We start from the raw sequence: 24,972 nt of genomic DNA on the forward strand, positions 1-24,972 counted from the left end.
ATAATCTAATTTCATTTCTCAAATATTTATTGAGCATCACTGTAGAGTAGAACATAAGGTATATTATATCATAGGCATTTAAATATGAGTCATAGAAATTAATTGTTACAACTGAGTAGTGAAAGGTGATTTGTAGAGTTAAGAGGATGTGCCTGCTTGATTTGAGACAGGGCAAAGATGGTTGAAATTTAAATTAGAGGAGGAGAGAGAGAATGGCACAATAAAAGATTTCAGGCCGAAGCAGAGTAAGTAGGCATTGGTAGTAGTATTTAATATGGAAATTGTTATTCTAGAATCTACTTCATAGAGTTTTTACCTGCCCTATGAATTGAGCGTTTTGCTCTTTTGTACATTTTTTCTATGCATAGTTCTTAGTAGCTCTCATTAGTTTTTTTTTAACTGCATATCTATGACCCAAAAATGATTGAGAAAGGAGGACTTAGTACCTCAATATAGTCTTGCTATTGAGTCAGCATAGTGTCATCACTCATCCAGGTGGTAGAACTCTCCTTAATAAAGACAAGCCTCCTCTTCTCCAGGTAGTATTGACTAATCTTGGAGGGGCCAAATTTGAATATCCTCCTTCTTGCACCAATACATACAAAATAGAGTCAAAACACGCCTTTATTCAATGCAATTCTGTGTTCTCAATGTTTTTCTTTCACTGTGTTGGAAACCACTTATCACATAGATAACTGATTAGCAGTTGAAAAAATCACATAAGTCATTATTCTTCTCTTTTGGAAACAGATGGTTCAGACTAAAGGATCGGTAGTTTCCATTCTATTCTGTATATTAGTGATAATAACCTTTTGTTGACATTGCCTGACAAAGAAATATGATCTGTAGTGGGAACTCCAGGAGATACATTCACACAGAGTTACTCTCAGATAGCAGTCATTAGCCTTTTGCAATTTGCTTTTGTCCTTGAATGGTCTTGGCTGTGTGCTGCTCCCCCACATTCCAGACTCTGCTTTTTCCTAGAATAAGTCAGTGAATAGAATTTGTGGCTTTTATTACACAGAAGGGCAAGGATTTTGAAATACACTTTTATACATTGTCCTTTAGTCACAGATATCTTGTTGTTTTTTTCTTTCATATTCTATAAAGCCTTGGATTTTCTAACTATACTCTATAAATTTCACATTGTCTTTGTTACTTACTAAATAATTCTTTTGAATTTTGACCTTCAAGGCATTTATGAGAGAGTGATTTTTTTTTTAAAGATGTTATTTACTAGGTGAAGATGTGTCACTAGAAGGCTGTTTAGTGTTTGATGGGATTCCATACCTGTAACATAGCCTGTTGCTTTCATTAAAAGGTCTACCTTCAATTTAGCAGCAGCTTTTGGAGAATAAAGAAACACTTTCACATTAATTCAGTGGTAAGATATATCTGGATTTAAGAAATGAGGAAAGAATGAAGAAAATGGTAATAGTTAAATTTTTTGTTTCTGTGATCAGACATACCTGGGCTTAATGGCATTTCTCCTATTGATAATACGTGTGACCTTGGTTAGGTGTTTAGCTTTTTCACTTAATTACAAGAATTAAATGAGACACGGTGCCTGGTGATCAACATGTGTAGTTGTGATAGTAGCAGTTCTTTCAAGCGATTATTGATAGTATTATTGATGGAAGAAACCTGATATCAAACTTGGGATTTTTCACTGGAAATATTTATTTATATACAGCCTATCTAAAATAAATATGTCTTTCGGCTAGTGAATAAACTGTGGAGGCATGTTTTTAGTTTTGCTTCTTGTGTACTTTCACCTGGGGTGAAACATCATATTCACCTTGAGTGAAAGTCGGTATCTATTTAGCTGAGGATGTGTGCTGTATTTTGTATTCTAAATTTAATAAAGTCATATAATTTTTAGCATTAAAAAGTATGCTTCTTTAATTTCATAAATTAGGAAGTCAGATTAGGTTATTTTGAAAATGAATTTCTCCACTATGAATAAGAAAATTGTTATAGAAATTAGTTTTCGGAATAAAACCAGTTGAAGCCAGTGACATTTTGATTTAACAGTGTTTCATATTCATTCTGCCCAAAGGGATTTACATTGTGGCCAGTAGAAACTATTGCCATTTACTAACCCATTTAACTTGCAATGAGTAGGGTGAGGGCTTGAATTCTTTCCTTTGTCCTTGATATTGTGGAAATTACAGAGACAAAAGTGAAGTACAGAATTGCCTGAATCAATATTCAATCAATATAAAGAATTGCTATATAGCTCTTTACCCAGTAGGACAAACCTTATATAGAAGAATTATATGCAACAATTTTGACACTTTTTCTTACAAAATATATTTCATTGAATGGTATTAAGGAGACTACTGTATTTCATCAGTTCAAAAAATTTTATATTTTTTTAAATTTGGAATGCTCTTTACAATCAATGATATCTCATAATTGGCCAGATGGTAGTTATGATACAGTTTTCATTTGCCTGCACATGGGTGAACTTGGTCATAACTGTCTGTGTTGTTGTTGAAGCATTATTGGTATTTCTGTGGTTAGGGCTTAGTTTCCACTTAATGTTTCAGAAAGAATACAATTTGACATTGAAACACAACTAACATGGCATGGAAACAGAAGTTGGGAGCAGTTTAGATATGAGTAAAATGAATACTAAAGTATTTTTCTATGCCTTCTAAGGAAAATGCTTAAGTAGATGAAGCTATGTCCCCCACCTCCCCCCGAGAATCTTGCCTAAAGGATTACCTTTCAGAAGCCAACCCCAAACCAGAAAATCAAACCACACCACAACTAAAACAAAAACCCAGCATTAAAACTTGCAAGATGAGTGACCATGGCTCGGGTGAATATCTCTGAGGCATCTTAAGAAGTGCTGTATTTCTGACTTTCTTCATGACACAAGAATTGAATTCATGGCAGAAGTGTGATTCAATTTGAAGTAATTCCAAAGTGTAAGAAGTTTTGGGAATACTTCAGCCAGTTTATATTGCTTATTTTCTCCCATGGGCATAAAAATCCATGTGCAAAATCAGGGAGTTCTTTCAGTAAGTGTAATGTAAAACTTTTAAGTAACAAGAATACTTTGACAGTCTAATTGGTGATGTTTTATTTTTATTAGTGTTTTTAATCTGGGATTATGAGTTAATTGATTTGCTAATTTGTTATTGAATCCATAAAAGTAATTATTGATGAATTTATTGTAGGTGCCTAATGGATAAGAACTTCGTTAGGATTGGGAAGTGGTTTGTTCGACCCTATGAGAAGGACGAAAAGCCAGTCAACAAAAGGTGAGTCTTTTTGGAGTGCTCTTGACTTTTCACTTTCTTCTGTTTGACCGCAACTGTCTTTGGGGACAAATTGGGTGAGGAGATCAGCTTATTTATTTATTTTCTAATAATGGTTTAGATATACTTAGATTCCTGGATGAGATATTATTTTCTAATAATTGCTTAGATATACTTAGATTCCTGGATGAGACAATATTATTGTTGTTGGATATGAAAAATTGGAGTAGAAAGGTAATTGTCATTATACTCTTGTCTAAACCATTTATTTATTACATGATCTGTAATTTAGGCATTCTCTTTTGTTATTTTCATTATCATTCCTCAATCTTTCTTCCTTAAAGTGTTTTATGGCATAACTTTAAAAATAATCAAGAGAGTTAGCTGTGGTAGTGCATGCCTGTAATCCTAGCAACTTGAGAGACTGAGACAAGAGGATTGCAAGTTCAAGGCCAGCCTCAGCAGCTTAGCAAGACCCTAAACAACTTAGTGAGAATCTGTGTCAAGAAATAAAAAGGGCTGGGGATGTAGCTCAGTGACAAAATGTCCCTGGGTTTAATCCCCAGTACAAACAAAACAAAACAAAAATCATCACATGAATTAAAACAGTGGAAATTGTATAGTATTGATTGATACTCCTTGACGCTTGTAGAAACTAGACTATGAATTACTCCTCTAAGCAATCCTAAACATTTAGCCAGCATTTATGATATATATAGATTTAAATCAGTACTTGACACTAATGAATAACTATGGAATTTTAGATCATTCAAACCAGAATCAGAAAACAAAGCCCTCAAAAGTTTGCTATTTACCTTACCTACCTCTGACCATAGCAGAGACTTTGTAGGAATCTTAGGTGGATGATGATTATTTTTGAAGAGAAGGGTGCACCTATCTCTGTTCTGCTGTCAGTGGACTTGCCCAAGGGGCCTAGCTGCTGGCTATAGGTTAGAGCTCTTTTCTGTTTGGAGAATTTCAGCAACTCACTTTCTTTTAGGAAACATTACTGTCTTTAACATTATTAGTTCCTACTGGGGATATAATTAGTAACTTTCGACTGAATCTGTCCATTTTAACACTTTAATGAAGTGATTGTGGAATCTCTTCATTAACCAAATCTCATGTATAAAAACTTCTTTTTATATTGGATAAATGAGCACTGGTAGTTTTCTTTGCTAAATCACCATGAACTTCTTTGAAATATTTCCCTTTTTTTTAGTACATTTAATATCTTTACTATTTACAAAAGAAAACTTATGTAGAACTTAGTTTATATGTACCATATTACACCTAAAAAAGGATAAAAGTGCTTTCAGAAAGGTATGAGTATGTACAAGTGTGATTATATTTACAGATACTTTGACAGAATGGACTTTTTCATTTATATATATTTATTTGATCTAACTAGTGAATGTGTTTTGTGATTTTTTAGTTTTAATCTTAACATTTTCCTTTAATTTACAGAGGAGTTAGATTTTCTATATGGTTAAGGTTTTGGCTTTTATGTTTATTATACTAAATGGTTAAATGTATATGTGTTTATACATATATATACACACACATACACACACATACACACACACACACATACACACACACACACATATATATTTAAAGCCCAGTGATCTTATCTACTGTTCTTAATGTGCTTCCCCTTGGTTAGCATGGATTCTTACATCTCGATTAACTGAGCTAGTCACAAAATTTTTGGTTATTAGATGGAGGTGTTCATGTGATTATTTGATGACACTGGATATTGAAATGTAGAGATCAAAGGAGTAACAATTATGATATTAATAGCAAAAATAACATTAAAAGTCAAAAGTCACTATCAGTTTATTTGATATAGAGTTTGTATATTTTTACATTTAATTTAGATTCCAAAAATCATCGTAACTTTAGCAAGCCAGATGTAAATATTGCATGCACTGTGTTGGATGTTTGATTTGCTATAATTTGGAGGCCACAGATGTACAAGCAATGTCATTGAATTAGTTTTAGATCTTATAGCCATGATTGTGGACTTTTTTTTTGTAATTCAGAAATGTTAATGATTCTGAAACAATATTTCAAGAGAATTATTAAGCCAAAGATGAAGTTTATGAGTTGGCATTTGCTATATAAAAACAAACAAACAGCATTAGGTGTGAGGACTTTTTCTCCTCCAGATTGTTTTGTATGAACAGAGTGATGGTAGAAAAGGGCATTTGGAATTTAGAAGATATTTTGGTTCATATTTTGGAAGTTTGATTTCAGATAAGTTGTTTAGTTTCTCTGAGTGGAACTTTTTGTGTTTCTGTTTTTTTTTTCCTTCTGATATTGAGTTGAAAAATAGTTATTACCATCTTATGTAGTTATTTTGACGATCAAATGAGACATTTCATGTAATAGTCTATAATTTAGTTGAGAAAAGATCAAATGAGTCATTTCATGTAATAGTTTATAATTTAATTGAGAAAACATAGAAGTGAATTTTCTTATATTTGTCTTTTATGTATCAGTTTAGTGACCAGTGGGGAAGAGAAATTTGTTGTCCAGTACTAAACAAATCATTTGTACAGATAAGTATTTTAGAACAGTTTTTATTTGATGCCATTATATAGATAAAAGGAATAAGTTTAATAAATAATATTTCACGTAAATAAAGCATATAATGTGTATGTGTGTATGTGTATCAGGGTTGAACCTAGGGCCGCTTAACCACAGAGCCACATCCCTAGGCCCCTTTTAAATTTTGAGACAGAGTCTTACTAAGTTGCTTAGAGCCTTGGTAAGTTTCTCAGGCTGGCTATGAACTTGTGATCCTCCTGCCTTAACCTTGGAGTTGCTGGAATTACAGATGTGTGCAACCATGCCCAGCCAGATATTTTTATTCAGTAGATTATGGTTTTATCGTCAAACCATATATGAACCGTGGATATGGCTTGGCATTAAATTGTGTGATTAGCCTGCCCAAGACCCATGGTTCAATCTTCAGCACCCTACCTTACCCTCCAAAAGATTTATCATATTGCTTATTGTAAGTAACTTAAGTAATTCTAAGAGTGTTGGCAAATACATAATTTTTTTTTTTTTTTTTTGGTATTGGGGACTGAACCCAGGGGCGCATAACTACTGGCATCCACCACCCCCTTTAAAAAATATTTTATTAGCGACAAGGCCTCACTAAATTGCTGAGGCTGGCTTTGACCTTGTGAGCCCCTTACCTCAGTACCCCAAGCCACTGTGCCAGGCTGGCAAATATATTTTTTTCATGAGTTCTACCAGTAAGATTAATAACATAATTTCTTGTACTGTATTTGCTCTTCATGTTGATACTAAACAAAATCATTTGCTTGTAGACTCTAAAAGAATTCTTAATGTTAGATATAAGATGATGTTGGGAATAATTTTTAAAAATATACATATTATATATTAAATACGTATGCATGTATATATTTGGCCGACTAGACTGAAAAGGATAATAGAAATTTATTTAATGTTATTTTTTCTCTATATTGAGATCTTTTGTTGTTTATACCCTTGATTTGAAAGTTGATAATGAAAATTTTGGTTTTGTCTTAAAGAGTTGTGACAACTAAAATCAAACATAAAATTTCTGGTGTCTAAAATGTTTGTTGAACCAAAAAAAAAAAAAAAGCCCTTTGTCCAACATATGATTACAAATGAAGTAATAAAAAACCATTATTTTACTTCAAAAAGAAATCATTGATCATGGAATTTCTTTTGAGTGGAAAAGTGTGTTTCCTAATTTACCGTAGCTTTGTCCACATTTTATTATTGCAGAATTTGAAATCTATATACCTTGGCCTTAAAAGCCATTTTAATGAAACATTTTGATTCCCTGCCCCCCTTCCCCATTAAGTTTGGTTCTTTGACCTTTTCTCATTATCAGATGTATAGAAGCTATGTTAACACAAATACCAGCTTGCTGGGCTGTTAATTGAATTAATTTGCCATTACTTCTTACGGGTGATCTCACCCTCTTCTTGAAAGATATTCCAAAATTATCACATATTTTCAGATAGTCTCATTACTTTTGTATGTGCCAGTGGCAGGGGGCACACATTAAAAGTATATTATTTTGATTTAAATTAAAAAATTTTAAATGTTTTTAAAATTTTTAACAGTCTATACTATCTATCATACATAGTCAGAAAATATGTGAACTTTTTAGGTTTAATAGTATAGATTTTGATATTAAATCTATCTTAGACCAGAAATATTTTGATACAGGAGAATATTTTTTAGTATTTTAAAATTGTCCAATACTTTTTCTCCCCTCCCCTTTCTTTCTACTTACACTTTGCTTAGTCCTTTTTTTTCCTCCCCAAACCATGTTCCAGCTGAGTCTTCTGTGTTCTTTCCTTCTAGACACCCTTGGAGGAGAAGGTAGGGAAGGGATTCCTTGTCTAGCAAGGGAGCAGATAAGTCACCTCAAGGTGAAAGGTAAAGGGAGTCTCTTCGTAGTGTCCAGAAAATTAAGACCAGAAGCTATATTTATTTCAGTTTTCTTCACAAATTCACTTTGCATATGTGATACCTTTTGTCATATATGTATTAAAAGGCCTAGCTCTGGGGAATCCCATAAAGGATTATTAATTTGGGCTTATCTAATCCTGTGTAGTAGTTTAATAGCTTTTGTGCGGTAGATCTCTAAAATATGTTGTCATTTTCTGATGGTTTATCTGATGAAATTAGATTCTGTTGAAATTAAAAGGCAGCGTATATACTGCCAATCAGATATGTTTGAGAATCATGTGAGAAGAGGGATGAGATTATAGTGTTGGAGAATATCAATGTTTATAGACTAGATCAAGGAAGAAGAATATGTAGACTGAAGGGTCAACTAGAAATGAAAACCAGGGGAGACTGGTGTCAATAAAACCATGAAATTAGAAAGTTTAAAGACTAATTATCTGTTTGCTATAGAAGCCATGTGAAGCACTTACCAAAAAAACACTGTTATATTTGGCATTCATGGAGTCAGGATGACCATAAAGATAAGCACCTCTGATGGATGTCCAAATTCAGATTGTTGAAGAGGGAGTTTTAAATGGAATGGAAATGAAGACACTGAACATAGAGTTCTTGCCATATTTATTACAAATACCTGCAAACTCAAATATTTAATACAGGAAGAGTGGAGACAAACATTTAATGAAAGCTTATGATAAAACTACATAATAATAGAAAAGTATCTTCCATATACCAGATCCTCTGCTGTGTACTTTCACAAGTAAGCATTAAAGAGAGAATGTTAACTTGAATGACCAGTTCACTCAGAGATGATGATCACCAAGTATATACTTTTTGGGTAGCCTTTTTAGTTATTTTTCCCTCTTTTCTGAAAATCCTAAAAGAAGTTATATTATTAGGTTTTAGCTTTCATTTGTCCTATTGGTGGTCTAAAACTGTACATATATATCATTCATTGATTTTTTTTGTTGTTTTAAAGTAAAATGTGTTTAAATATAAATGTCTTTTAAGAAGGATTTGAAATACTTTACATCAAGAGATGTAACTTGTTTTTAGCTGTACTGGAGAGATTGAGAGAATACCATTGTTGTCCTTCCTTTTAAAATTCCTGCTGGACGATTGAAACTAAGCTGAAAACAAATGTCTCTTTGTTCACTAGACCATCCACCCAGAAATAGGGATGATCTTCCATTAACTATTTGACCTGTGGGACTTACTGAAACCCTCTGGACTTTAGTTTTAGCATTTATTATTTCTAAAATGTCTTTACTATTCAGATTCTTTGATTCTATGAAAATTATAAAGTCTAGGCACCCACCTCTATATGTCCTCCCACCCCCCACTAAAACCATGTGCCTTCATTGTGCTTGGTTTTGCTATAAGCAAAAGTAATTCTTTTATCTACCAATGAAAGGAATTTCTTTTTAATTTTTTTTTTTAGTTGTTGATAGACCTTTATTTTATTCATACGTGGTGCTGAGAATTGAAAGAGTGCCTCACACATGCCAGACAATTGCTCTACTACTGAACTCCAGCCCCAATGAAAGGAATTTGATACTGTTCTTCCTGAGGGTATGCAAGGTATAAAAAAACATTTCTGGAGAGAAAGGATTATGTTAATATAAGTAATGATTTTTCTCATTGCATTAGGAAGAGAACCGGAAAATTTACAAAGTGGCAGTTGAAGTTTTCTCTACTTTTATAACATAACTGACTATCTGTTTTACTTTTGCATAGATGCTTCTTAGCTGAAGGCCACTTCATGTGTTGAGTAAAGTAGTCAATTGAAGGATCAGGGAATAAATGGAGAATAAATGGAGGTTGTGTTAACTAACTTTTCAGCACTGTGACCAAAATACCAGACAAAAATACCTTAGAGAAGGAAAAGTATATTTGGTTCATGGTTTCAGAGGTCTTAGTCCATAGTCACTGACTTTATTTCTCTGGGCCTGAGATGGGGGAGAGTGTCCTGGCGGAAGGGCATGATGGACTGAAACTCTACTCATGGCAGCTGGGAAACAGAGTGTGGGTGGCCAGAGATAAAATATACATCCCTAAAGCACAACCCCTTCCTGCTCATGACCTACTTCCTCCAGGCACAGGGTACTTGCCTACAGTTGTCACACAAGCATAATAGTCCTTCTAAATCATCAAATTGTTAATGGATTAATGCACTGATTAGGTTATAGTTCTCATAATCTAATCCTTTTATCTCTTATTCCTGCATTAACACAGAATATTCTGGGGGTACACCTCATATCCAAATGGTAACAGAAGTTCAAATAAACTTTTGGTATTCTGAAGGAAGCAGCACTGTTGAGTTTATTCATATCACATTCTTTTTTTTATATCATTATTTTTTCATTTATTTTTTACATGGTGCTGAGGATTGAACCCAGTGCCTCACATGTGTGAGGCAAGTGCTCTACCACTGAGCCCTAGCCACAGCCCCATATCGCATTCTTTTTAAAGATGTTGTGTGTAGTAAGTTTCTCTAAGGACTTGGGATCCTTCTGCATCAGCCTCCCAATACTACAATATCCTATAACTACAAGGATATTGTAGTATATCAACTATATCATTCTCACAGATGAATGAAATTATTCCGGATATTAGCTGCATTTTAAAATGAATGCGTATACCTCTCCTATTTTGTAAATGTATCCACAGTGCATTCTGCTGAAGTATATTTGCTTTTAAAAAAAGTATAAAAATAGCTAGGCCCTATGATTTATGCCTGTGACTCACAAGGATGAGGCAGGAGGATTGCAAATTCAAGGCCAGCCTCAGCAACTTAGTGAGACTCTGTCTCAAAATAAAAAATAAAAAGGACTGGAGATTTAGTTCAGTAGCAAAGCACTCCTGGGTTAAATCCCCATCCCCTTCCCCCACCAAAAAAGTGTATTAAAAAGTATATATCCCTTTAAATTTGGTTGCACTTCTGATTTCTCAGAATATTTCAGTGACATTGGGAGAATTTTTATGGCAGTAGAATATGACTGACATGTCTGAGGAATATGACTGCTGCTATTTTAGTAATATTTGTATTTTTTCACTTACACATTTGTGTGTTTCTTTTTTTTTTTTTTTAGAGAGAGAGAGAGAGAGAGAGAGAGAGAGAGTTTTTAAATATTTATTTTTTAGTTTTCGGTGGACACAACATCTTTGTTTGTTTGTGGTGCTGAGGATCGAACCCGGGCCGCACGCATGCCAGGCGAGCACGCTACCGCTTGAGCCACATCCCCAGCCCTGTGTATTTATTTTCAAAGTGAGAATTCAAAGTTTGTCAGTGATGGAGAAGGGAAAATTTTCTTGATTTTTAAAGTTGGAATATTTTTCCCATGATTATCAATTAGTTTTTCAATATGATTAAAAAACGTGAGAATCTTGAGATTATATTTATAATTTTCTATTATAGGCTACCATATATCTCTGCTACCTATATTATTCATTCTAAAAGTTATAATAGTATTATGATGCATTTTAAAAGTGAATTATTAGGGTCTGGGGTTGTGGCTCAGAGGTAGAGTGCTCGCCTAGCACACGTGAGGCACTGGGTTCAAACCTCAGCACCACATAAAAATGAAATAAAGATGCTGTGTCCACCTACAACTAAAAACAAGTGAATTATTAGTTTTCTAATATCAAATACACATTAGAAGGTATTATCCTTTTCAGGTCCATTATTAGTTTTCTAATATCAAATGCACATTAGAAGGTATTATCCTTTTCAGTTCCATTTAGTTTCTAGTTTATGTAACCGTATAGTCAGAACACCATTGCAGCATAGGCATGAAAGAAGACAGATTCTGAAAATTCTCAGAAGTACTAAGAGTTTAGAAGATTGGCAAATTTATGTCTTTTTTTAAAAACCTGGATATTGAACCTTGGCACTTAACCACTGATCTAAGTCCCTAGCCCATTTTATTTTTTATTTTGAGACAGGATCTCACTAAATTACTTTGGGTCTTGCTGAGTTACTGAGGCTTGCCTCAAACTTGGGATCCTCCTGCATTAGCCTCCCAAATTGCTGGGATTACAGTTGTGAGACACCATGCCTGGCTATACATAGTAATATTCAGTTCTGTAATTTCCAGGATTTTTATCATTTTAATTTCTATAAGTTTGATTTCCTATACATTCACTATACATATTTTCCTTTCTGTACTTAAGCATAGTTACCATAATTGTTTTTATGTTGACTACAAAGTTAAAATGCTTATATTATCTCCATTTATTGACTTTCCTCTTCAGTATGTTTTAAATTTTCCTGTTTCTTTATTTATGTGTTGAATAATTTTGATTATGGAAATTAGTAGTGTAATTGAGATTATATTTCTCTGGAATGTGTTGGCTTATTTTTTTTTTTTAAACCAGGCAATTGACTGACTGGACTCAAACTCCATATATATATATATATATATTAATTAAGATTAAATGCAAAGGTATTCTAATACTAAGCTATATTGCCAGGTTTTTTATTTTTTATTTTGAGACATGGTCTTGCTAAGGTACTAAGGCTGGCCTTGAACTTGTGATCATGCTGCCTCAATCACTAGAGTCACTGGGATTACAGGTGTGGGCCACCATGCCCAGCCCAAACTCTTATCTAGCCTGTGATGGGTAGCACCTGAAATCTCTTTGCTTCTTTTAGCTTAGTGTTTTCCAACTTTGGTATCCTTGACACATGAAATCAGTGAGTGATTTTTGTAGGGTGGACAGCATCTGTGTCTTCTATTTACTCCAAGACTAGTTATACCTTCCTCTCTTAGTCATGACAACCTAGAATATCTCCAGATATTGCCATATGTTCCTTGGGAGGCCAAAATGCCCCTGGTTGATAACCACAGCTTTAGCCCTAGCTGGGCTGTGAGAGCTTGCTCCCTGCACATAATTTAGGAAATCAGCCAGAGGTTTGGACAAAGTTTATGTCTCTGATTCTCCTTGTTCCAGGATTTTCTTTCTCTCATTCAACAGCCCTGATCTTTGAACTTAGTTCTGTAGTTCTTTAGACCAGTAAAACTCAGAGGATTTCTGTCAGTTTTAGCCATCTAAACCAGTTCAGTGGCCCTCATGCTAAAAAACTGTTTAAAAAAAAGAGTAGGAGGATTAGCGGGACATGGATGGGACACCATAACACTCACCCAAGGTTTCCCTAGGTTTCTGCCTATGCTGAGTAATTCAAATTTTAACAGATTTTAATTTTTTCTTCAAAATCTATAGTTCTTTTTTTTTTTGGGGGGGGGGGAGGCAGGATATGCTGGAAGGAGCTACTTTGTCACTACTAAAAGTGGAACCTGGTGATATTTTAAGACATAAACTTCACATTGCTTGTTACTATTCTATTAGTTATGCTTCACTTGCATTTACATTGTTTGTCTATTAAAAATAGAATGGTTTGGCCTCTGGGGCTAAATCACTTTGTGCTGGGAGACCTTTACATTATTTTACTTTACTGATAAAGAAACGACAACTGTTTTCTCAGTAATTCCAATATTTTTGTGATATATGGATTTTTTCTAACTTATTAATAGCTTTTGTGTTTTATTCTGTTTTAAAAGATTTTAATGTTTAGAGACTCATTCTCAAAATCTGTAAAGATTAATCATCTTTTTAAAAATGCATATGATCAAAATATTATTTTCCAAGTTCACATTTATAAAAAGCCTTTTCCTGAGGTACTCTTTCAGCTCTATGCAGATGTTCCTAAACAATCTTTTCATTAATGTCTTTTAGGGAATGCAGTAGCATGAGAAAAGAAACAGGTAAATAAGAGAAAGGAAGATCCAGGCAGTGACCATACAGGCTGAAAGGCAAATGATGGGATGTAGGGGAATGGAAGAGACTCAGGCAGGGTTGCCTGTGTGATCTGGGGTGCTGTTAACAGCTAATAGGAGTCTCCTTTGGACTGTGTGACTGAGCTTCATAGAATGTTTTGATGGTGGCATCTGAATAACAAGTTGGCAGTAGTGGAGTGCATTATAGATTAGAGTTAGATGCCAGGACATTTCTTTTTCCCTTTAGACAAGAATGTTAATTTCTGATAACATTAAGAGTGCCCTTGAGATTGTTGCTTTTGGTTGATTTTACATGATTTTCTCCCCAATGTTTTTCCTTCTCTAGCTGAACAGAATGAAATTAAAAATGTTATGAAAAAGATTACTTAAATTCTATTCAGGGCTGGGGCTGGGGGTATAGTTCAGTAGTGGAGCGCTTGCCTAGCGTGTGCAGTGTCCTGGGTTCAGTCCCCAATACTGCAAAAACAAATAAATCAATTCCATTCAACTTAAAATTACTGAGCTTAGGTTTGCTTTTTTTGTTTTTAGTGAAAGGGGGAGGTTTAAGGTTGAATAAGGTGTCTAGCACAGAACCTTATGTGGTTATTGTTTAATGTTTGCTTTTGAGGTGTTAATACTGAAAGTGGCAATAGTAATATTTAGAAAAAATTGTGAACAAAGCTCTTTTATGATTCTTATAATTTCTTACATAAGAGGAAGCTTGCTATTAAAATATTTGTGAATCACTATTTATATACATAATTTGCATTAGATGAAGTATGTATTTCTGTTATGATTCCAAATAAATGACAATGTAATAAATTTATTGTGTATTGATTTTAACCCTAAAATATTAACATAAGCTAGTTTCTATTTCTAAAAATACTAAATATTTGGAATCACCTTCTTGTGTGAATTTTGAAATATGGTATTTGCTAGTACTGTAAATCAGTTGCCAACCTTTGATGTCATCAGGAAAAAATTTTGAGTATGTAATGTATATTTTGACAATTTATCTTATTTATTTATTTAGAGTGTTAAAAGACATTATGAAAATAAAGCTTTTGTGTGGGGTTCTTAGAAATTATTACATTTAACTCTGAGAACTTAGCAGAAGAGTGTGGCTACCATACTTTATTATTTTATTAATAGTTATGTGGAGTTGAAATATAAAAGCTTAATATTTTTGGCTAAAATACATAGAAAGCTGTGGCTATGAAGAATCTGACTTGTCTGCTCTGACCTTGCAAACTTCTGCCTGTCTGCTGACTTGGGTTCCTTGTGTTTCTCATCACATTCCCCTCCTGTGCACTTCTGTTAGGCTGCGTTGGTGAGACACCCTCCCACACAAGAATGCACTGTGCTGGCAGTTGAGTTTAGGTGTGTATGAACTTTCTCTGGCATTCCCGCTTTCAAGCCGGAGCAGCCCTTCATAGTCTCTACTCATGTTTTCCTTGCTCATGTTCATTCTGTTCCACCTTTCCTGTCTTCCCTGGCAAGTTAACTTTTATCTCTTCTTGGAACTGCTTCCCTGGGGAAACTTTTCAAATGGTTTCCTCTGATATTTTACCTCTAAATCTATCAATAGCCTATTTTTACTTCCCATCCTTCGTATGTACCTGTGTTTTAGTTCTCTCTTGAATTTGTACAATGGAAGATAAGATTTTAGTGTTCTTCCTCCTTTCCCTATTCCTACATTATGCCTAAATTGAATCTTTAAAACAGAATAATTTTGATGTCCAGTATTCATCATTATTCTTCTTTTTATCTGCTCAACATTTGCTATGATTCCCATCTCAAAGGATACTGAAAGTTTGGTTGAATTGAATGAAACATACTTTACCTTTATAAATTTCATTACCATAAAAAAATGGAAAATTAGGTCTGAAAAGTCATCTAGCATCAAACAAAATATTGAGTAATGTTATTAAAACCAAAAGTCTCTTCACCATTCTCATCTTGATGTTAAAATGATCTTTAAAACATCACATTTAAATGGGTTTATATTTGCCTGGATTTTTATCGGTATTATTTATTATTGAGTGGCTTGTTCAAGTTTGAGCAGTTGGACTCTTTATGATGCTTATTTAGTTCAAGTATTCTTTAATAGAAAGCATCTGTGACAATAGGGTTAACCCTGTTATTACTGAACCATGAATTGCAATTCTACTAGTAGAAATAGAAGTAGCACATTTTGAAATATTTACATGCATCATATAAAGAAGGGGGCCTTCCCCAGAGGGGAAATTGTTGGGCAGTATTTGAAGGATTATTATGTGCTCCTCAAATTGAGCAGTACGTTTATATAATATTATCCGATACTGAGACTGTTAGAACACAAAGGAATTTCTTAGTACGTATAATTGAAGATAGTTGACTAAATAGTTCTGTGTTGTATTTGATAATGGTTCACCTATTTGAAATAAATAATTTTGTTTTGCTAATTTTATGTGCTTAAGTAAGTAATATTTCTGGGCTTTAATTTCACTACACATGCTACTAGAATTCCTTAGTGAAAAAACATGACAGTGTGATATTCCTTAACACTAGTGTAAAAATACAAAAGTACTTTTACCTTATCAACCCTGCAGCTTTCCACTTAGCCACTCTCTAAAAACCCATAGAATTGACTTGAACCATAATTGTCACTTAAGTATTAAATTGAATCTGTACTGTCTTGCATTATTTCTTGGACATTTCAAGCATGTTTTATAGGTTCATGAAGGTAAATTATCAAAGAACAGAACTTTAATAGTGGCAGGGCTCTCATTTATCCTCAGCTCTTAGAAACACATGGTTCTAAAAAATACTTAGTAAAACTGTCATGAAATATTAAGAACATTTCAACCCAAAGGATTCTTCATTTGAAGCACAGCATTGTCTGAATGTTTTAACATGGGTTGGCTTGTGAAGTACAATGCAGGGCATGTTCTCTGGATGCTATGGAACCAAGATTCCTGGGGTTGTGCTGTGAAAATCGTGTGAAAGTCATGCTTGTTCGAGTTTCAGAGATCTTCTGAGTATATCATGGAGAGTTTTTCGGTTGGAACATTGTCACCTTGTACATCTGATTTCCTTTAACTAAGAAGGAATGCATTACCATCTGGAACTCCTTTGAACAAGTCAGATATTTTCAAACATAGCTTTTTGCTGAGGGGCCAAGTTGAAGCTGAGGCTAGAGTGAAACCAGATATGGTGAGGCAAATAAATATGGCCCAAGTGTTCTTATTCACACTGTAAATATTCAGAATTATAAATCTTGAGCTCAGGAATAAGGACTTCTTGTGCATATGACTTTTTAGGAAAGTGATGCACATTAGCATTCTTACAAGCATACTCCCAAATTTACCAACCAATAATAGACTACTCAAAAAGCGAATGTTGTACATTTAGAACTTTCTTACACCACCCATTCTGATTATGCTCTTAGAGTACAGGCTCTCACTCACCATAGTTTGTGTGTTTGTTTATTTTCTTTTTCTCCTGTGCTTTTCATTCTCAAAACCCAGAGTAAGAGTGATGATAAAGGTGTTGCTGATGAAGTCCAATTTGCAGCTGTTGTTTTAAGATTGAATGAGTTAATGCGAGTGAACAACTAGACAAATCTTTTAATACCTGTTTCATAAAGCTCTCCTAGGTTCGGTTAGCACTTGACTTGTTATTCACTATTTTAAGAATTATACCTATCAACTTTTAAAAATTTAATTATATGTAGTTTCTAATGTAATTTGTTATTCCTCTTAGATCATTTGATATTGCTAATACACATTCAAGTATATTAAGCATTTAACTCGAATGATAGAACTTCCTTAAAATTAACTTCCTTAAGATCAAGTATTTCCATTGGTTCAAATTTTGGTCTTAGATCAGATCTTTTAACTGTTAGGATTCATTGCAAGTATATTAGTTTATTTTTGATAATTCCCTTGTTAGAGGGAGTCCTAGGTGGTATTGAGCCAAGTATCTTGTGTATAAGTTGGATAGCTACTCTGGGTAATGAAGGGAGGTAGTAGTTCAGGGGCAAAGCTATCCACACAGGAGTAGATTTAGCAACCAGGGTTATCCAATGAGAAAAGAAACAAATTCCTTTAAAAAATTTTATTTATTTAGATAGGCATCATCCAACACATTTAAAGATGCTTTTGACTCACTTTCCCATTTCTAGGGGTGCCACAAAAAAGTGAAGGTTTTTCTGTTCTGTTTTCTTCTTAAGCACATCTATCATTTCTGTAGTTTGATGTGAAAAGAATGATTTAAATAAGCATGTTTGACAGGGAGTAGAAAGTGTTAGAATATGTCCATTTGTTTTTTAGCACTCTGTATAATGAGTAATATTAAAAATTTTTCTTGGAGGAAATTTACTTCCTAATCACTTTTTCAGTTGTTTAAGTTATAATCAATAGTGCTTGCTTTGAAGATTGTGTTTATAAGTCATCTCCAGTATTAAAAAAGTGTTTATTTTCTGATTACAAAAAAATATTTACTAAAAACTAGAAAATGTAGAACACCACAATAGAATTATGACACATTTTGATGATATTCTAACATATAGGTATACCTATTTTTTAAATACAGAGATACATAGTCTTTTTTGAAACATTATGTGTTCTTATGCATACCTTGCTCTCGAATACTTGGTTTTTAGTGAAATACTTAAAATTTCGTTTTTTAAAATAGGGTATTTCTTGCTTGAGCTGGATAAGGACAACTTCAGCATACTAAAGTCCAATTTACTGAAAGGTAAAATTGGGATTCTAATGTAAATATCAAATGAGCAAAATGTCAAAACATTTTAAAAACTCGTTGATTAGTAAGGGAACAGGTATGATGCTAGAAGAAGTTAAAAGAGCATTTGAATTATTTTCTTTATAGAAAATTTATAAAACTATTAAGATTGCTGAGTTAGGCACAAAACTGGTTAATATTTTCAGGACTAGTAACCATTATTGGCCTCTATTTTTGTGAGGACAGAAACTATTTGTACTGGACAAAAATTTACAAGTTAATACGTAATGTCACTAAATCTGAGACTTTTAGAGTCATAAATTATGAGTTGGGAAAAGTCCATTTCCCTAAAACAGAAGTTCCTAAGCTATTGGTTCATGGAACACTTAGTGTCCTCCCTTTCAACTCCCCAGTGTTCTCCTAAAAGAAATACCTAATAGTTCCACTTACTACGTAATTAGGTCCAAACAACTCAGTGAGTATTTACATACCAACAACTTAGCAGTTGAGCAAATAATGCATATATATTGAAATAGTACAATTTATTTTAAAATAACCACAGTTGCTTAATAGGACCTACATGCCCCTTGAACACTTTGCAACTTCTCAAAATCTTAGAATCATATTGAACATCACTACCCTCAATTTTTGTCCTTGTTGATTTTACTTTGTATTGCCTTCACCATTGAGAAACCAGTTTCAGAGAGATTTTCACAGTCTGATGAAACTGAACTTCCTTGAGCTAATAATTTGCATGTTCCCTGACAGATGTTACTCTGTTTCATTCAAAAATTTAAAATATCCCACAACACCTCTGTGAATATGCTGCAATGTTCTGGGATGCATTGGTACATAATTTGGGAATCTGTGTGCTAGACAGTCCTTGGATGGGCCTTTCTTTGTGTCTTGTGGACTGGACATGCTGTTTTCTTTTTGTCTTGTTTCATACTTTTGAATCAAGTATCTTTAATAAGCACCCTTGGGAACGTCTAATTAGATTTGTCAGATTTCTGTCCATTCTTGCCACTGGTGGTGGTGTCACTGATTGTTTTGGTATGTGCCCTGGTCTATCTGAACCTTGCCAAGCATACAGGGAGGTTCAGTCCCCTGGGCCTGACTCTTCCGGTTGGTCTGTTGATCATTCCCCTGTATGCACTCAAACTATAGTATGGCATCTTTCTCGAGCTTTTTTTGATCTCAGAACTTCTATAAACATTATTTAGGGCCCCAGGAGCTTTTGTTTATGTGAGTTCTATTTATAAATATGTTACTGTAAAAAATTAAAACTGAAAAGGGAAAATATTTAAGACTTTAAAATAACACTAATTCCACTATATGTTAACCTATATTTTTTTAAAATGAAAATAAGTACTTTCTAAAACAAATATTTAGTGAGAAGTGTGGCACTGTTTTTGGCAAATATCTTTAATGTCTGGCTTAAAGGAAAACAGCTGTATTGTAGACTGTTATGACATCACATGTCATATAGCCTCTGGAAATCTCTATTGTATAGTATACTTGGAAAAAATTAAAGTGAAAAAGATAAATAATGTCTAAATGTTATTCTTGAATAGTTTTGACCAGCTGTCTATTTAGTGTAGCTTTATATTCTTAAGCTTAGAAAATTTTAGTGTGAATGGGGTTTGTTTACATTTTAATCATGGGAAGGGGTGGGTCAGTTTTTTTTTTTTTTTGTGAAGGGTCAGATAATAAACATCTTCAGCTTTATAAGGAATGTGGTCTCTGTCAAAGTCAGTTGCTCGGCAATGTACTGCAAAAGCAGCCATCCCTTATGTATAAGCAAATGAGTGTGGGTTGTACCAATAAAGTTTTATCTTAAAAGAATTAGTGCAGGGAGAAAAAATCTTAGAGTAGTTTTGATTTCATTTCCCCAAATACTAGTGATGATAAACATTTTTTAATATATTTGTTGATTGACCGTATACCATCTTCTGAGAAGTGTCTGTTTAAGTCCTTGGCCCATTTTTTGATTGGGTTATTTGTTGTTGTGGTGTTTAGCTTTTTGAGTTCTTTATATACCCTAGATATTAGTGCTCTTGCTGATGTACATGTGGTAAAAATTTGCTCCCAAGATGTAGGCTTCTCTATTTACCTCAAAGATTGTTTCTTTTGCCCAGAAGAAACTTTTTAGTTTGAATCCATCCCATTTATTGATTCTTGATTTAAATTCCTGTGCTATAGAAGTCTTATTTAGGAAGTTGGGGCCTAATCCCACATGATGGAGATTAGGACCTACTTTTTCTTCTATTAGACACAAGGTCTCAACAATAAGTGTTGGCGAGGATGTGGGGAAAGAGATACACTCATCCACTGCTGATGGGACTGCAAATTGGTATAGCAGTATGGAGATTCCTTTGAAAATTGGAAATGAAACCACCATTTGACCCAGCTATCCCTCTCCTGGGTCTGTACCCAAAGCATTTAAAAATAGCATACTACAGGGACACAGCCACATCAACGTTTATAGCAGCACAATTCGCAATAGATAAACTGTGGAACCAACCTAGATGCCCTTTAGTAGATGATGGATTTAAAAAAATGTGGCATATATACACAATGGAATATTATTCAGCAATAAAAGAGAATAAAATCATGTCATTTGCAGGTAAATGGATGGAGTTGGAGGAGATAATGCTAAGTGAAGTTAGCCAATCCCCAAAAAACAAATCTGAATGTTTTCTCTGATATAAGGAGGCTGATTCATAGTGGAATAGGGAGGGGAGAGCATGGGAGGAAAAGATGAACTCTAGACAGGGCAAAGGGATGGGAGAGAAGGGAAGGGACATGGGGTTATAAATGATGGTGGAGAGTGATGAACATCATTATCCAAAGTACATGTATGACGATATGAATTGGTGTGAATATACTTTGTATACAACCAGGGTGGGGTGGGGGCGGAGAAAAGCTTTTGGGTATCAGGGAAAAAAGAAAAGAGTGCAGGGAGCTGGGATTGTGGCTCAGTGGTAGAGTGCTTACCTAGCATGTGTGAGGCAGGGGTTCAGTTCTCATTACCACATTTAAATAAATAAAATGAAGGTCAATCAACAATTTAAAAAATATTTAAAAAACCTTAGAAATATTTGCAGGGTGGAATTGCTTTGGGGCTGTAGTTTGCTGTCCTCTGCTTTCAAGAGGGGAGTTGGTGTCCTGGCAGGTTCATTAGTTAGTCTACAGACCCAAGTGGAGAAGAGTATATTCAAATTCATTTTCTTTCCAGTTTTACAATTGCTTTTTTCTCAGTTTTTCATGCTGCTTTCACTCATAAGGTTCATAATTGTAAATTTAATGTAGAATTGAGTATTGATTAAAAATGAGTTATTAAAATAACTTATCTCACTATCAAGTTATATAGGAGGTACCATTTAGAATATCCTAGATTGCCCAAGAAATGATTCAGTTTTGAGTCTTAATAGTAGATCATATTCTGAAGAGAGCATTTTTGTTCTCTTATTAATTCACTAAAATATATGCAAATGAAATTGTTTTACTTTTAACAGTAAGGCTAATTAATACTTTTACCCTATTTAAATTATTATTTGGAATGGAATATAGATAAGATATCAAGTTTAAATGGCACAAAATGGTGAAAAAGTCTTTTCTATATTTACTGCCTGCCACCCAATTTTTGTCCTATTGTTAAACCCCATTGCCTGTTTCTTTTTATTCTTCCAGAGGTCAGTCTGCATATATGCAAATGTTTATGTATATCTCTTTTTTATACAGATAGTATATTGAAATGGTGCACAAACTCTGTTCATTTTTCCTTTGCTTTATTTTATTTAATTGTGAAGTATATTTAATTAGAACTTCACAATTTAATAAAATAAAGCAATGGAACAATATCTTGGAAAGCAAGAGAGTCTTTATGTTCACTTTGAACACTGTTTCTACCTCATTTCCTACTTTCAGAATTTATTTGCATCATTATCTGTCTATGAGTTGCTTTTCTAACAGTAGTTAGAAAAAAAATCTTTCTTTGGCTTTTAGAGGGCATGAATAAAATAACTTCACATAACCCTGCCAAGGAACATAGTATTATTAGGAAGATAAGTCATAAATGCTTGAAGCAATTAGAGGTAAGACACCACATATAATTCCTCTCTTGGTCTGTGAAATAATAACTAAAGCTGAAAACAGAGGTATTGATATGGACTCTACTGAAGAGGAAAGATTCATGGAGTAGAAGTGGCTTTTGACAATCTCTGGTTTAATGGCTTGGGGTAGAATCATGAAGGTGGAAGACAGCAGTAGCAAAGGCACACATCATCATGGTGTCTCCAGGAAACACTTGACTAACAGAGAGAAAGTCCATGCTCAGTAGCATTGAAGATAGGAAGAGGTTGCTCTGATGGTAGAACTCCTCAAGTGATCCAAAATTCATTTATGTCAATTTCTGTTCTGCCTGTGGGTGGAAAATATATAAAAGATGGTGACTTCTTTGCAGGGTTTGTATATAACTGAAACTACATGCTTACACTAAGAAATGCATGTAGACCGTCTAGATGTTCATTTATGATGTGTAGTTCAGCTGCTAGTGAATTTTGCTTTGCGGGTACTATAGTATCTTATGCCACAATGATATATTGTGGATGTTTTTGTTTAGATACTATGAATGAATATGGGCAAAGAATATATTCTTTGGAAATCCAAAGCATGAAGCATCAACATAGTAGGTTTCAAACTGTAATAGAGTTCTGAAAAATTAGAGCTAAGGATGATTATTATAATTCATGATACTAGAAACTTTATTATTCTTGTAATGACTGAAAAATTAGATAGTTATGATTTAGAATTTAAGAGTTGCAAAATTCCAGAGCCACGGCTAAACAGGGTCTTGAGAATTAAATAACTTCAAATGCCTTAAAAATGCAAAACCAAAAAACTTGGAAAAATCAAGCCATCTTTTGAGCATCCAGTTCATACTTGTTACTGTACTAAGTTATTTATGGATAACTTTTCCTGGTTGTTCTTAACTCCTTGCTTCTGCAGACTTTATTAACATGGCCTCTTTTTAGTCAGTGCATTGTTGCCTTATTTTGATCCCTGCCAAACATTTTAGCATTGTTAGTCTGTAATTTTCTATTTTCATTATTTATCTTTTGCGAATTGTGGGGGCATATCTCATACTAATGCATTTGAGAAGCACCTAAGCACTATTATGCATTAAGATATATTCTTTGGGATGCTCCCTGGTGCCATTATCGCTTCTCTGTATGGGTTTAATCAGTCTTCATGCACCTTAAACTTAAAGGGAAGGTACCAACAGAAAAGAAGTCTTGTTTCCTGATGCCCTCACACAGTAAAGGTTTAGATGTACTGAAAGACAAATTGAAATGGTAGAATAAAAAGCAGCAAAGTTAAGAGATGTTTCATAGCATAGCTTTACTTTGGAAGAAAGAGAACCAGTATTTGTCAGCACTAGCATTTCTTGAGATACTGTGCTAAGTGCTTTACATAAATTACTTTTAGTCTTTATTACATACCTGTACTTTTATGTTATTTTCTTTAGTTTTGAAACTGAGGAAATGGAGTCCTAAAGAATTACCAAACAGATCTAGAAAGTGTTGGAGCTAAGAGTGCATTTTCAAGGGGGAGGGGCAGGATCTTTATGCAAACTACTTGTAGAGTACTTTGTGTCTCATTTATTCCCCCAACAGCCCTGTGGGATTAGTGGTAGTAGTACTGATATTCCTAATTCTAATTAGGGGAATTGAAATATAGAAGATAGGTAACTTTTCCAAGGTTACACTGCTACTAAGGGGCAGCTAGAGCAATCTGATTCTGGGGTTCATAGATCCTTAGTATTAGCAAACAATTACTATCTTTCTCTTGAAAATGAAAAAGGTAAAAATGAAAAGGCTTAATACTAATTACTGTGAAGTAATTAAAGAAAAAAAATAGTGGTGGTTCACTTTTCTAGCCTCTGTGCTACAAAAGTCTAACTGCAAACAATGGAAAAACTATTTGTGAAGACCAGACACAAAGACTGCAGAGATAGCAGCATTCAAGACTTTGAAGGAGAGTCCTAATCCTGCTTTTCTTTTATGAACCTTGCTTACACAATAAAGCTCCAAACAGTGTATTTAAATGCATATTTAGGAGGGAGAAAGAGGTTCCTATCCTTGCAACATTCTCTCAATTAATAGGCTGTGGGTTGCACACTTGCCCTGAGGGGCTAAGCTGATGCTGCTCAGTCAAGGACTCCCTTGTGGTAGTCACATGGTTCCTGTCTTCCACTAGAGCTGTCAAACTGGAAATCTGTAGTGTAGTCAAGTATCTCCAATCAATCTGAATCCTCCAGTCAAAAGGACCAAGAATAGGGTGTGGGGAAGTGAGGCTTTCTGTTTGTCCCCAGAAGGTTTGCCTAAAAATTTAGTGACTGGTGCTTAATTGTATGATAAAATATATCATTTGCTTTGGAGGACAGATTGATTTATTAATAGCATTTAGTGAAACTTAGAATTACAGAGGAAAAAATGTTATCCCACTTTTATTCATTTTATCCATTCCACATGAGGTATGAGTATCCTTTAAAAAACCCCAATTTGGACACATTTTAAATGCTAAAGAAGACTTTAAGTTTTAATATTTAATAATATGTTTTATTTAAAAGATGTGAATTGGGGACAAAACCTAATAGAAAAATGTATTAATAATAAATTATACAAAAGCTGCTTTGATAACCACATGACCTTGTT

The 24,972-nt window shown here is 34.0% G+C and overlaps 1 protein-coding gene across 1 annotated transcript in view; it reads left to right on the plus strand.

Moving 5' to 3' along the window:
• Positions 1–24,972, plus strand: part of LOC113180938 (mediator complex subunit 13L) — a gene marked incomplete at its 5' end in the record, with an annotated part of 267,867 nt that overhangs the window by 131,666 nt on the left and 111,229 nt on the right. The window contains one exon of the mRNA XM_077794521.1: positions 3,189–3,272. Within this exon, the coding sequence (XP_077650647.1) occupies positions 3,189–3,272 (84 nt within the window). The remainder of the gene's footprint in view (positions 1–3,188; positions 3,273–24,972) is intronic.

The sequence above is a fragment of the Urocitellus parryii genome, unplaced genomic scaffold (genome assembly GCF_045843805.1).
Source record: "Urocitellus parryii isolate mUroPar1 unplaced genomic scaffold, mUroPar1.hap1 Scaffold_224, whole genome shotgun sequence".
In the NCBI taxonomy this organism is placed as follows: Eukaryota; Metazoa; Chordata; class Mammalia; order Rodentia; family Sciuridae; genus Urocitellus; species Urocitellus parryii.